Genomic DNA, 11,647 nt, shown 5'->3' on the forward strand with positions numbered 1-11,647 from the left:
CATATCATCATTACATTACATCATGATTGTTACAGGCATGTAGCATGTTTCTATTATTCGCAAACGCGGCCGCAATTTGAAACCATGCTTCATAGAAGGAAAGCCAACATCCACAGATGCCGCCCAAAACTCTTGTAAAACAAAGAACACAATCCAAGAGAACCACAAAATGGACAAACAGGCTACATATATGCCAGATTCTTCATAGAAAAAGTACAGCTACAAACAGTGATGGGTTGCTTACCGGCATTTCAATCTCATATAGCCATTAGCGAAACCAAGCATGAAGAATCTTGGATTCTAAATTCCCTAAAGCGCTAGCCAACAAACAAAACAAAGTCTCCCCTAAGGAAATTTCTGGAACCCACACTCTAGCCACATACCAACAAAACCCTCCCCATATGCAAGCCCAAAATCTATGAAACATAGACAAGACCAAAGAAACAAAGAAGAAACACAGCTATACCACTGGTACAGGCGAGGGAAACCTCCCCTAGAAAGGCTACCCAAAAAACAAAACAAAAGGCAGACCCTTCCCCTCCCAAAAGGGCAAGGGAATGCAAACACCAAAACTTGAGTAGATGAAAACAAAGGAAAAAAAAAGGCTCAATTCATGCTATGAAGAGCTATTTACAAGTATATCATTCAAATTAAGATAATTAATCCAATCATTACAGTTTACCACATTCATAGTTACTTTATAGGCTAAGTACAAAAAACCACACTATGGTGGTGGCTGTTTCAAAATGAGAAGTGCGAGCATTAAAGAATCCTGAAAAATAAACTTCCTCTTCAACATTAACCTATGAAAACAGAATTACCTAGAAATGGCATTAAAACATGTTCATATCTTCATGATCTTGGATCAGAAAATGTATCATTTACCCTCAGCAGCCATCTTTTTGCGTATTTCATGGGCTGCATTGAAAATGCCAAGTGTAGGTTGGTTGCACACAAAACATTTCTTGTTCTTTGCATGGTGCTGTGAATCAGAAGGGAGCAAATATATCAGTTTACAATCATGGAAAAAGAATTTAACACATAAAAGCACAATGCAAAATGGAAAGAAGATATTATGACCCGCCGCAAAAGATAGAAAAGGCTACCAAATATGAAAAGATAGGCAATACTTAGGACAAAGGAAGAAAAACTCTACAATAATTCCAAATTGTTAGTTGTTGTTTGTTACTTACAATAGTAATATCCTCAGGATGTAAATGGTATCTCTTTTTTGGTGATTGTTGTCCAATGCTATAAAATTGCATCTTAAAATCAAGGAACTTGTATTGTCACAATTTGTTCTTTCTCAAGACATCAATTAACAGAAATAAATATGTTCTAAAAATATTGTTTTCTATGAACACTGGACAACAATAACCAGAAACAACATGGATTCCAAATTGCCACTAAACAATTGTCCAATTTATATTCTGTTTTTTAATGAATTTATCCCTTCCAGCTGTTTATTTTTGAATTATATGTTCTCTCTATCTCAAGAACAAGCATAAATTCATGCAAACAGCACCTCCTTCAAAGAACAGTGTTCACAGAAAAAGTACTCACCTTCAAAGCACAATGCTCACAGAAGTAGTGCTTGCATTTAGTCACAACAGGATCCACAAAAGGCTGCCGACAAATGAAACACGCAAATGGCAATGAATCATCATCATCTTCATCTTCATCACTCTGTTCTATACTACCACCACCATCCTCCCCCAAAGCCAAGTTTCTCTTCCTTATCTTTTCTGCCTCTTCCCACTCCTTCTCCAGCTGCCAACCAGGCTTATAATCCCCTCGATCATGCATAAATTTACATGCATCTCCATACCCACAGTAACCAGTTTCTTTGTAATCCTTGCAAATGTCTGGCTGATAATCAAATCTCGCTGACACCCTAATATGAGCAGAGGCCCTAAGAGGACCATGAGCTCCACCTGCTTTTTCACTTGAAATTGTTTGCTCTCTTCGAAACCCAGCTTTATGATCAGTATACCTATGAATTCCTTTATACACCTTTTCATTACCAGAGCTTGGATTTTTACCCTTCAATGCCTCCTCTGCTTGCTTAAGAGCCCTCTCACGAATTGCCCGAGCATCTTTTGAGAACTCGGTCTCAGTTTCTAGAGTTGATGTTGCTCTACTATCATGTTGAACTTGAATTTCCTTTGAAGACTCAAATTGAAAGACTGATCGATTAGATTCAACAGTAGATTCAGTGGACATTGAACTTTTGGAAGGTCCAGTAGAAAAGAACAACTTATTATCAAGTTTTGGGACTTTTTTCTGAATTTGGAGCAAGGAGCTTCCAGATTTTGAATCCTCATCTTCATCTTCCTCAACTGTTCTCTTTCTAATATTCTTGTTCTTCAAAGGCTTTCTGAAAAAATTACACACTGCAAATGCCAAAGACAAAAATTATCGCTGCTGAGCTATTACAACAACAAAGAAAAACAATGACATCAAATGGAAACAAAAAGATGTAAAAAAAAGAGAAGAGAAGTTTTCAAGGATGGGATATATATACACCTGGTTCAGGCTGCTGAGATTCACCTGAATCTGCCATGTTCAGATTAGAACAACAAAAGATATCAACTTCTCTAATTGAATAAGATGAACTTGGAAGGAATATAGGCGAAACTATACTTGTTTGGAACAGTACACTCTAAAGCTATAGTTCAATCCCAAGCCACGGCAAATCTGGGTGAATGGGCCTGTGCCGAGAAAGGAGGGGCAGATGAGAGCTTGGCGCAGGCAACACCAGAATCGCCAACAGTTCAGCTTCAGTTCGGTTAAACGAAAACAGAACTATCCTCAATTTCTAGAAGCAAAAGAGCAAATTTGCATAATCAATCTCAGCAATTCATATATCATCAACAAGAAAAAGAATACAAAAATAAAATCCAGAAACATGAAACTTAAAAATTGCAAAACCACAAAAGAATCACAAACAATCCTCAAAAATTGCAAAATCACACAAAAAAAAAATTTACAAACAATTTCTATCAGCAAAGAGCTAAAAAGTACAATAGATCTTAGAAATTACAACACGAGAATCACATGGCCACGACAAGAGCTCAAATTGGTCTGAGAGGCTCAACGAGATGGAGAAAAGAACTTCCAAGGCTGCAAGAGCTGAGACTTGGGTTGCATGGGGATGGGGGCAGCCGTCAGCATGGTTTAGGGTCCTTTTCCAGGGATTCAGTCAAAGAAGGGATTTTTAGTTTTTATGTTTGCGGATTGGGGAGTATCTTTCACCAAACCTATGCAGCACCCAGCTTGCAGAAGCAATGGTATAGTGGTATATATACTCTCTTCCTCTTAATTAATCAATTTCAATAAATAAGAAGAAAAAACAAAATTATAGGATTAAAATTGGACTTATGCTTTAATTAATTCATTTATTTTTATTTTTCTTGCAGGGGTGATGGAGAGGCACAACTGAGTCCAGTTCTTAGAGAAATGGATAACAAATGGCTTTGTTTGAGATGCTTTATTGTTGACTCTATGAGTTTAAGCAGCTAATAAATTAAATTGAATAGTATATATTTCAAATTAAATATTTGTATTCCAAAAGGTATGAAATGTATATATCTCATTCCACTAACAAAGTGATTAGAGAGATCAGGTTGTTGCATAAATAATGCAGGGAGGTTTAACGCCTATTTAATTTTGTAGTGTAGGTGGTGTGAATTCCGGGAATTTTTAATTTATTTTATATTAGGTGTTAGATACAATAGGATTGAAATTAATAAGAAATTTGGTAAATTTGTGTCAGGCAAGATAAAAGGATGAGAGGAGTGATATTTGTTAGTAAAATCATATCTGCAAAGACATTCAGCAAGGGAGGGAGAGCGAGTATGAGAAGATTGAAATGTGACAGAGTTGAGACTTGAGAGATTACACGGATTGCAGAAAATATGACATCAAACTTATTGCTATAATATAGTACTGGAATGAGAAGTAATGATATGTATTGAAAATCCTTTTCAGGATCAAAAAGTGGTGTGGTATGCGATACAATGATGAATTCTACCCAAACTATTACAAGGTCTAAGAGGCCAAGAGTTATCTTCTCAATTAATTTTGAGGAGGGAGGTAAGATCATCATAATTGTATTGCTTTTATATTTGCAAACAATATTATATATTAAATCTTTTGTTGAATACTATGATGTTGAATACATACCAACTTTGTTTTGATTACCAAAGTAAAGGATTATTTTCCTTTTTGAGATTTTGCTTTCACCTTTTTTCCCTTTTTCCATGAAAATTTCTTTTAGCAAATTATTCAATCTTGCATCCAGTCCTAATCTTGTAGTTAATGATTTGGATTTCTGGTGCAATGGCTCATGAGGAGTAAAGAGGTTCAGCTAGCACTGTACTTTATATGAATGGAAAAGTGACTTACTAACACATTCTAAGTTGATGATTATGCTGAATTTCTTTTTCCTTTTTGGTTGTTTCCTTACTCACTGACTTGGCTTCAATAAGTTGACAGTTCTGCTCTTTTGAGTAGCCTATCCTGTACGTTTGTTCTACATTTAGTTCAAATTGAAATTGTTTGGAAGTGTAGGATTTTGAGCTCCCAAATTATAGTTCATTTGTTATGTGCTTTAGCATGCTAATTCTGCAGCATGAAATAGTAAAGATTTACTATTTAATATCTGTGATAAAAAAATTCATTAATTGGTTCCTCAATTTTGAAAAATATATTATAATGTCCTTGAAATTTTAACAAATCTACTAATTAGTTATTTCATTAATTTTAGTTCTTACATGTTAAAGAAAAGTCTAAAAATACTCTCAATACGTTGGGATTAATTAGTAGACATTTTTACAAAATTGAGAGACCGGCTAATGGATTTTTCATACTACAAGGACAAAATACTAAAGCATTTAACGGTTAAAACTAACATAAGGACTGATTAGTACAATTTTTAAAACCTCGGGATGTTTTAATGTCTTTTTTTAAAATTGAGGCCAACTAATAAATTTCCTAATTAACACGTGGACTAAATAAAAAATTTCCCCATGAAATATGGATATTTTTTTGAGTCCGTGATTTAAATCAACCTCATTTAATTAATGAAAATAAAAAGGGAGATTTATAATTTAGTCCCTGAGTATTGCCATTATTAACATGTCAGTCCCTGTATTTTTAGAAACCTATTAAAACATCCTTATCTTTTCTATCCGTCAACGAAATAGTCATTCCGTCTATTTTTGCCGTTAAAAATATAGTAAAAGACCAAATTACCCCCCTTCTTTTCCTCCTCCTCCTCCTTTTTCTTCTTCATCAATTCTTCCTCCTTCTGCTTCTTCTTCTGCTTCTTCTTCTTCTCCTTCTTCTCCTTCTTCTTCTTTTTCTTCTTCTTCTTCTCCTTCATCATCATCATCTTCTTCTTCTTTTTTTTCTTCTTTTTTGAGGAGAAGGAGGAGGAGGAACTATTTCGTTGACAAAAAGAAACGATAAGGACGTTTTAATAAATGTGAGAAAAGATAAGTATGTTTTAATATATTTCTAAAAATATAGGGAGGGACGATTTCGGTGATAGAAAGCAATGATGAGGAGGGACTATTTCGTTGACGGAAAGAAACGATAAGCACGTTTTAATAGATATGAGAAAAGATAGGGACTATTTCATTAACGGAAAGAAACGATAAGGACGTTTTAATAGATATGAAAAAAGATAAAAACGTTTTAATAGATTTTTGAAAATGTAGGGACTGACTTGTTAATAATAGCAATATCCAAGGACTAAATAAGGGGTTTTACTTGAGGGTAAAATTGGATTTTAATGTTAACGGAAAAGAGGACGGAAGGACTATTTCATTGACGGAAAGAAAAGATAAAGACGTTTTAATAGGTATCTAAAAATACAGGGACTGACTTGTTAATAATGGCAATACCCAGGGACTAAATTGTAAATCTCCCAAATAAAAATATTATTAGAAACTTTTTAAGAAAAAAATTTTTACCCAAAGGCAACGCAAGAGTATATTTCTAGTACAATATTAAAAATTTTGTTTTATTTAAAACTATGAAAAGGCAAATAGTACAATATAAGCAATAATAAAATATCATAATGTTGCATTCAACTTATATAATTTTCAATGTTTCAATGCCATTATTATAGTAGATTAATTAACTTCATAATACAGGTTCACTGTATTTAAATCAATACATTAGTTATTTTATTTTGATATTTCTGAATATTTAAATATAAATATAAGTTTTATTCTTCTAGTACCTTTGGCGGAGCAAGATAATATTGTTTTTGAGGTCATTCATATGGTTTGTTTTTCATCTTGTCTAACTTAATAAGGATTTTCATTGTATATTGATACTCATTTTGATAATGATTGCGCTTAGAAGAAAATATCTTTGACAAAGTAATTGGGCACTTAAAATTTTAATTTGACCCAATTTGTGTCTTTAAATTAAAGGGTATTAGCATTAAAAATCCAAATCTTAGCATTTTTGCATTTTAATCTCAAATTTTTTTTCTTGACATAATAATCCGAATTTTGAAAACATTTTGCAATTTTCCTTCTTCTGGAATAATACTGTCTTTCAACATTCTTTCCGTCAATCTGAATGCTTCTTCTATTTTCCTCGATTTCCTCAATCCTTCTATTAAAGTGGTAAAAGAAATCACGCTTCGAACATTACCATTCCTCCACAACTGATTCAACAACTACAAAGCTGCTCCAGTGTTTCTTTTCCCACATAGCTTCTCCACAAGTATATAGAAATCGAAATTACTAGGCAAAGCTCCTCTTCTTGAAAAATCAATCAACAGTTCACAAGCTTCCATGATTTTATCTTCCCTACAGAGCCCATCAACCAAAATCTCACAAGTCACACTTGAAAACTCACACCCCAAATCAATCACCTCATATGCCAGCTTAATCCCTTCATTAAACTTCCTCTCCCTAAAGAATCCCATAATCAATGTATTAAAGCTAACCACATTAGGACTGCACCCCTTCTCCCTCATCTCCCTGAACAACTCCAAAGCCATCTCAAACTTCTTATTCATGCAATAGCTACTAATCAATATATTAAAAGTAAACACATCAGGATTAACTCTATCCTTCAACATCCTATTACATATATCTGTAACCTTATCATGCTGCCCACATTTGACACAACCATGAAGCAAAATATTATAAACAGCAATATTAGGCCTCCCATCAATCAATTTCCTCATGGACTCAAAAGCAAGGCATCATCCAATTTCGCAGCTTTACAATAACCATTAATAGCAAACTAAAATATGGGTTCACTCCTAGGACAATAAAATATACCTTCAGAACAAGGGCAGGCATTGAATGCCATGAAAGAGAGAAGAGTGGCGAGGTCCATGAAAGATGCTTACAAAACAAAATTTCCATGGATCTAAAGAAAGGTATAGTTTGGTGGAGGGAGAGGGAGGGATAGTAATAGCGGCCGGAGATGTTAAAGGGAAAACAGAGAATAGAAGGAGAAGATAGATGAGCAAAGAAGAAGAAGAAGAAGGAGGAGGTTAATCCTACATGTCTTATGGATCCCATACAAGTTTACCAATTGCATACAATTATTTCAGTTCTTTTATCAATAATTTCATACAATAATTTTATTTTATCAACTAAAAGTATTTACCAACATGGAAATCCCAATTGCAGAATCACAAGTGGCTTAAACCTGCAGAATCTGCAGTTAATGAACCTGCAGACATAATTAAACCACTCATAGCTTAAACTTCTTGTGTAGAAAAGAGGACATGTGTGCTTTCATGAGAACATAAGGTTACTCGTTTTACAGGTAAGAGTTAACAAGTGTCCAATTTCCAAAGGATGATTAATCTCTCATGAGATTTATATTCCCATTTCCCACATCCCAACATGGGTTCCAGGAACTGCAACTCCCCACTTGTTCTGATAATTATCATGTGTTTATCTTTCATATTTCCACAGCTGACTAGCAAATTTTCATTGAAATATTCAAGTTATTGTCCATTAATTCTGGTCATTCTATCTGGAGTTTCATGAACTTGTAAGTGTCAATTTACAGTAATCAATAAGCAGCAATCCAAAAATAGAATTCTACATATCCATCAACAGAATCTAAATCAGAACAGACAAGTATTTAAGCTTCTGGCTTATTACATCCACACAACCAAAACTGATATGACAAAGGAAAGGAAAAATGAGATACCAAAAACAGACAATGAGAGCCCCCTCAAACTGAAGCATACAGTTCTGGAATAATAGACAATCACATGAAGCCAAAGCTCCATTTATCAGGCAAGGAAAGGGCGTTTGGAAGCCAATGCCAGGTCTTCATTCTTTGACTTATAGTCAAATATTTGCAAGTATTTCTAAATCTTATTACTTATAGTCAAATACTTGCAATAATATATTGTAATAAATAAACAGATCAAAAGTTTTTTGAATAACAATCACCCAATAAATAATTGAAGTATAATCTTCAATAGCAAATACTTCACTTAAACACCAAAGACCTAATAACCTTCTAAAGAGAACATTAAACACATAGATGTAATCCATGGTCATGCAAGCTTGATCATTAATCATAACCATATAATTACTTAGAACTATATTGAAAGCCCACATGCTAAATGTACCTTAATTTGCAAAAAGTAAGTGCCCCACTTCTTGATGGATTTGAAAGTTTCCCAAGACCAAGAACTATGCTAAAATTGCATAACAGAGGACCACTGCATCAACCCAAACGAGCAGCCAGTAAGCAAATATCAGTGTTACAAAGAAAATTTACGAACAAGAATTATATATATATATGGCCACAATAAAAAAAAAATACTTTGAATATTTAAATTTCTTTACGTGGTTTCCATTCTAACAACAACATTTCTTGTGGCCTAATTTCAAATCTCAAAGCATTCAATAATCAAAGTGCCTGATATGCTAATCTATCAACGTATAATCAAATTTCAAAGTATTCAATAATCTAATAAGCAAATCTCAATTGAATGGCATAAACTACTGTAATCTAATACAAAGAAAAACCAATTAACTAAGTGTAAGCAGTGAACTTACTTGATGCATTTCTGCCAAACCAAACAGAAGAAGTCAAATGGAAGAACATTTAAATTGAAAATTAGGGCTGGAGTTCTTCTCAATAATAGAGAGAGAGGGAGAGGGAATACCTAGGAGCACGGTCGCGATGAATAAAGAGAGGGGAAAAGAGAGTGAGGGAAGAACGAAGATGGTGGCGACGGCGAGGAGCACGGTGATATGAGCAAAGAGAGGGAGAGAAGAACGGGTTGCTAGAATTACCCGCGAAATTTCAAGTACCCGAACTGAGTTGATTGTGTTGCTTTTTTCATTTTTTATTTGATAAAAAACATGTGCATTTTTATTATCTCCAGAAAAAGTTTTTGAAATCAAAAAATTCAAAATCGAAAACCAAAAATTGTTGTTTTTCTTGTTAAAAATTTTCAAACTATTATTTTTATTTACAATTTTTATAAGATTAATGTTAATGATTTTAAAATTTTATTTCCATCAATTAAATTTATTTATTTTTCTTTAACCGTACTTTCATTAAATTAATTTATGAAAAATTATTTTTATTTTATAAATATAAAACAATTTATTATTTAGTCTCTACAGAAAATTTTTTAATTAATTTTTTAATTTTAAAAAATATATTAAAAAATATTAAAAAATATATTAATTAGTCATTATATTAATTTTAGTTATTAAATATTTTATAATTTAATTTCAGTAATATAAAAAAATTTATTAGTTGATTTTTATAAAAATATACTAATTTATTTCATGTTAAGGTATTTTAGATTTTTTCATTATATTTAATAATTAAAATTAATAAAAAAATTAATTAATAAATTTTATAAAATTAAAATATATTTTTTAAAATTAAAAAACTAACTAATAAATTTTAATATATCACATAAATTAAGTAGTAATTTTTTATTATAATATAATATATTTTGTAAAAATAATTTTTATTATTTTATATGCAATTATTTATTTGTATCCTAATTTTAATATTAAATATTATATCTAAAAAATAATTTATTACTTATTTTTATATAAAAATTTATAAATTTATATTTTACATAAATAATTTTTAAGAAGTAAATTAAAAAATTAAAAAATTGCGTTCAATCTTAAAAAAATAAAAAAAATAGTAAATTATATAGTGTTACCAAACACATCCTTAAGTTATTCATTCCCAGCTAAAAATACAATACCAATTTATCAAATATGTAAATGTCAGCACTAACGGGTGCCGGTTTAATTAGTTGTAAAGTATAAACATGTATGCAAAAAGAAAGATATATAAAATTCAATAATCAACGCTAAAACTAATTTTATTATAGAGAGAGAAACATTCTGGTAATTTTATTTTGTTAATTTTTTTTTTTTAAAATGGGATTGGAAAAGTAGAACTTGAGACCTCTTAGATTTACTTAGATACACATATTAAAATTAAATATGTGAGTGCTTACTTTGTTAATTTTAGTATTTAGAAAAGAAAAATTAATGATTAAAAGTATATGAGACTTGGTGGAGAAATTTGGATAATAATGAAATAAGGAATAGTTTGTGGACTAAAGAGAAAATTTTATTAATTGAGGAGGACTATAAGATAATATAGCTAATGGGTACTTTGTTTTTCTACTTATAATTTTGCACCTATAAAGCCTATTTACAGGCTGCACAACCGCTTTCCATAAGTCGGTTTTGAAATTTTTTTTAAAGAATTTTCTATACATAAAAACTTTCTACACTAATACTTTAATTTACAATTTTCTAGAATGCTCTACAATAATAGTACTTAGTCTAGATTAGACCTTTATATTTACTTATCTAGATTTTTTTAGATTGACTTTTAACACTTTTCCTTAAATTAGAAAAATCTTTAACTCCAAGTAGATCTCGAAAATGGATGAACTTAAGACTGCCTTGGTGAAAATATATGCAATCTGCTCCTTAGTCTTGCAAAATTGCATAGATATTTCTCCTTTATCAACGAGCTCTCGAATAAAGTGATGTCATAACTCAATGTGCGTCATTCTATTGTGGAAGTCTGAATTCTTCATTAACGCAATAGTTGACATGTTATCGCAGTAGATAGTCATTGGCGGCTTGATTTCTTATTGCAGATCTTGCAGAATTTTTCTTAGCCAAATTGCTTAATATACAGCGCTTGTAGTTGCTATATATTCGGCTCCAACTGACGATAATGCCATTGTCTTTTGCTTTCTTGATGACCATGAGATTATCTTTATTCCAAGGAAGAATGCATATCCACTTGTGCTTTTCTTATCATCGATGCTTTCTGTCCAGTAACTGTCTATATAACTAATGAGATTTGATGCTTCCTCGGACTTATAGAAAATACCATAGCTCTTGGTTTCTTTGATATAGTGGAGTATCCTTTTGGCAGCCGTGAAATATGCCTTGCTTGGTTGGCTCATGTACCTTGATACAATACTCATAGTATGAACTATGTCAGGCTTTGTATTTGTGAGATAGATGAGTGATCCAAGTAGGCTTCGAAAGGTTGTCTCATTTGCCCTTTCTCGATTATCATCCTTTGTCAGCTTTTCATTTTGCGTCATAGGTGTTGCTAATGGTTTGCAATTTGTCAT

The 11,647-nt window shown here is 32.0% G+C and overlaps 3 protein-coding genes across 5 annotated transcripts; all 3 read right to left on the reverse strand.

Moving 5' to 3' along the window:
• Positions 1–582: 582 nt before the first annotated feature.
• On the reverse strand, positions 583–9,309 carry LOC110607407 (zinc finger CCCH domain-containing protein 1). 3 transcript variants are annotated; one of them, XM_021746512.2, is made up of 5 exons: positions 9,173–9,309; positions 8,630–8,722; positions 2,527–2,818; positions 1,564–2,393; positions 583–982 (listed from the first exon to the last, which is right to left on the reverse strand). In XM_021746512.2, exons 3-5 carry the CDS (start codon positions 2,561–2,563, stop codon positions 878–880), a joined length of 972 nt encoding a protein of 323 aa, XP_021602204.1. In that variant the 5' UTR covers positions 2,564–2,818; positions 8,630–8,722; positions 9,173–9,309; the 3' UTR covers positions 583–877. The 3 variants fall into 3 exon arrangements, with proteins under 3 accessions (XP_021602204.1, XP_043813911.1, XP_021602202.1); XM_043957976.1 differs by having other exon boundaries at positions 2,527–2,711; positions 9,063–9,303; XM_021746510.2 differs by having other exon boundaries at positions 9,063–9,303.
• On the reverse strand, positions 5,863–7,550 carry LOC110607408 (pentatricopeptide repeat-containing protein At2g36240-like). The gene has a single exon (XM_021746513.2). It carries the CDS (start codon positions 7,211–7,213, stop codon positions 6,698–6,700), a length of 516 nt encoding a protein of 171 aa, XP_021602205.1. The 5' UTR covers positions 7,214–7,550; the 3' UTR covers positions 5,863–6,697.
• A 1,879-nt stretch (positions 9,310–11,188) lies between the features above and the next one.
• On the reverse strand, positions 11,189–11,647 carry LOC110607409 (secreted RxLR effector protein 161-like). Its single transcript, XM_021746514.1, has one exon. The coding sequence runs from the start codon at positions 11,645–11,647 to the stop codon at positions 11,189–11,191; it is 459 nt and encodes a 152-aa protein (XP_021602206.1).

The sequence above is a fragment of the Manihot esculenta genome, chromosome 7 (genome assembly GCF_001659605.2).
Source record: "Manihot esculenta cultivar AM560-2 chromosome 7, M.esculenta_v8, whole genome shotgun sequence".
Taxonomy (NCBI): Eukaryota; Viridiplantae; Streptophyta; class Magnoliopsida; order Malpighiales; family Euphorbiaceae; genus Manihot; species Manihot esculenta.

What these genes read in the sequence shown, in the direction of transcription:
- LOC110607407 (XM_021746512.2), bottom strand. Translation starts at nt 2,563, where the DNA reads ATGGCAGATTCAGGTGAATCTCAGCAGCCTGAACCAG. An exon ending in ATCTCAGCAGCCTGAACCAG is followed by an intron (nt 2,394 to 2,526) that starts GTGTATATATAT and finishes TGGCATTTGCAG; the next exon opens with TGTGTAATTTTTTCAGAAAG. An exon ending in GTGAGCATTGTGCTTTGAAG is followed by an intron (nt 983 to 1,563) that starts GTGAGTACTTTT and finishes TCTGATTCACAG; the next exon opens with CACCATGCAAAGAACAAGAA.
- LOC110607409 (XM_021746514.1), bottom strand. Translation starts at nt 11,647, where the DNA reads ATGACAAATTGCAAACCATTAGCAACACCTATGACGCAAAATGAAAAG.
- LOC110607408 (XM_021746513.2), bottom strand. Translation starts at nt 7,213, where the DNA reads ATGAGGAAATTGATTGATGGGAGGCCTAATATTGCTGTTTATAATATT.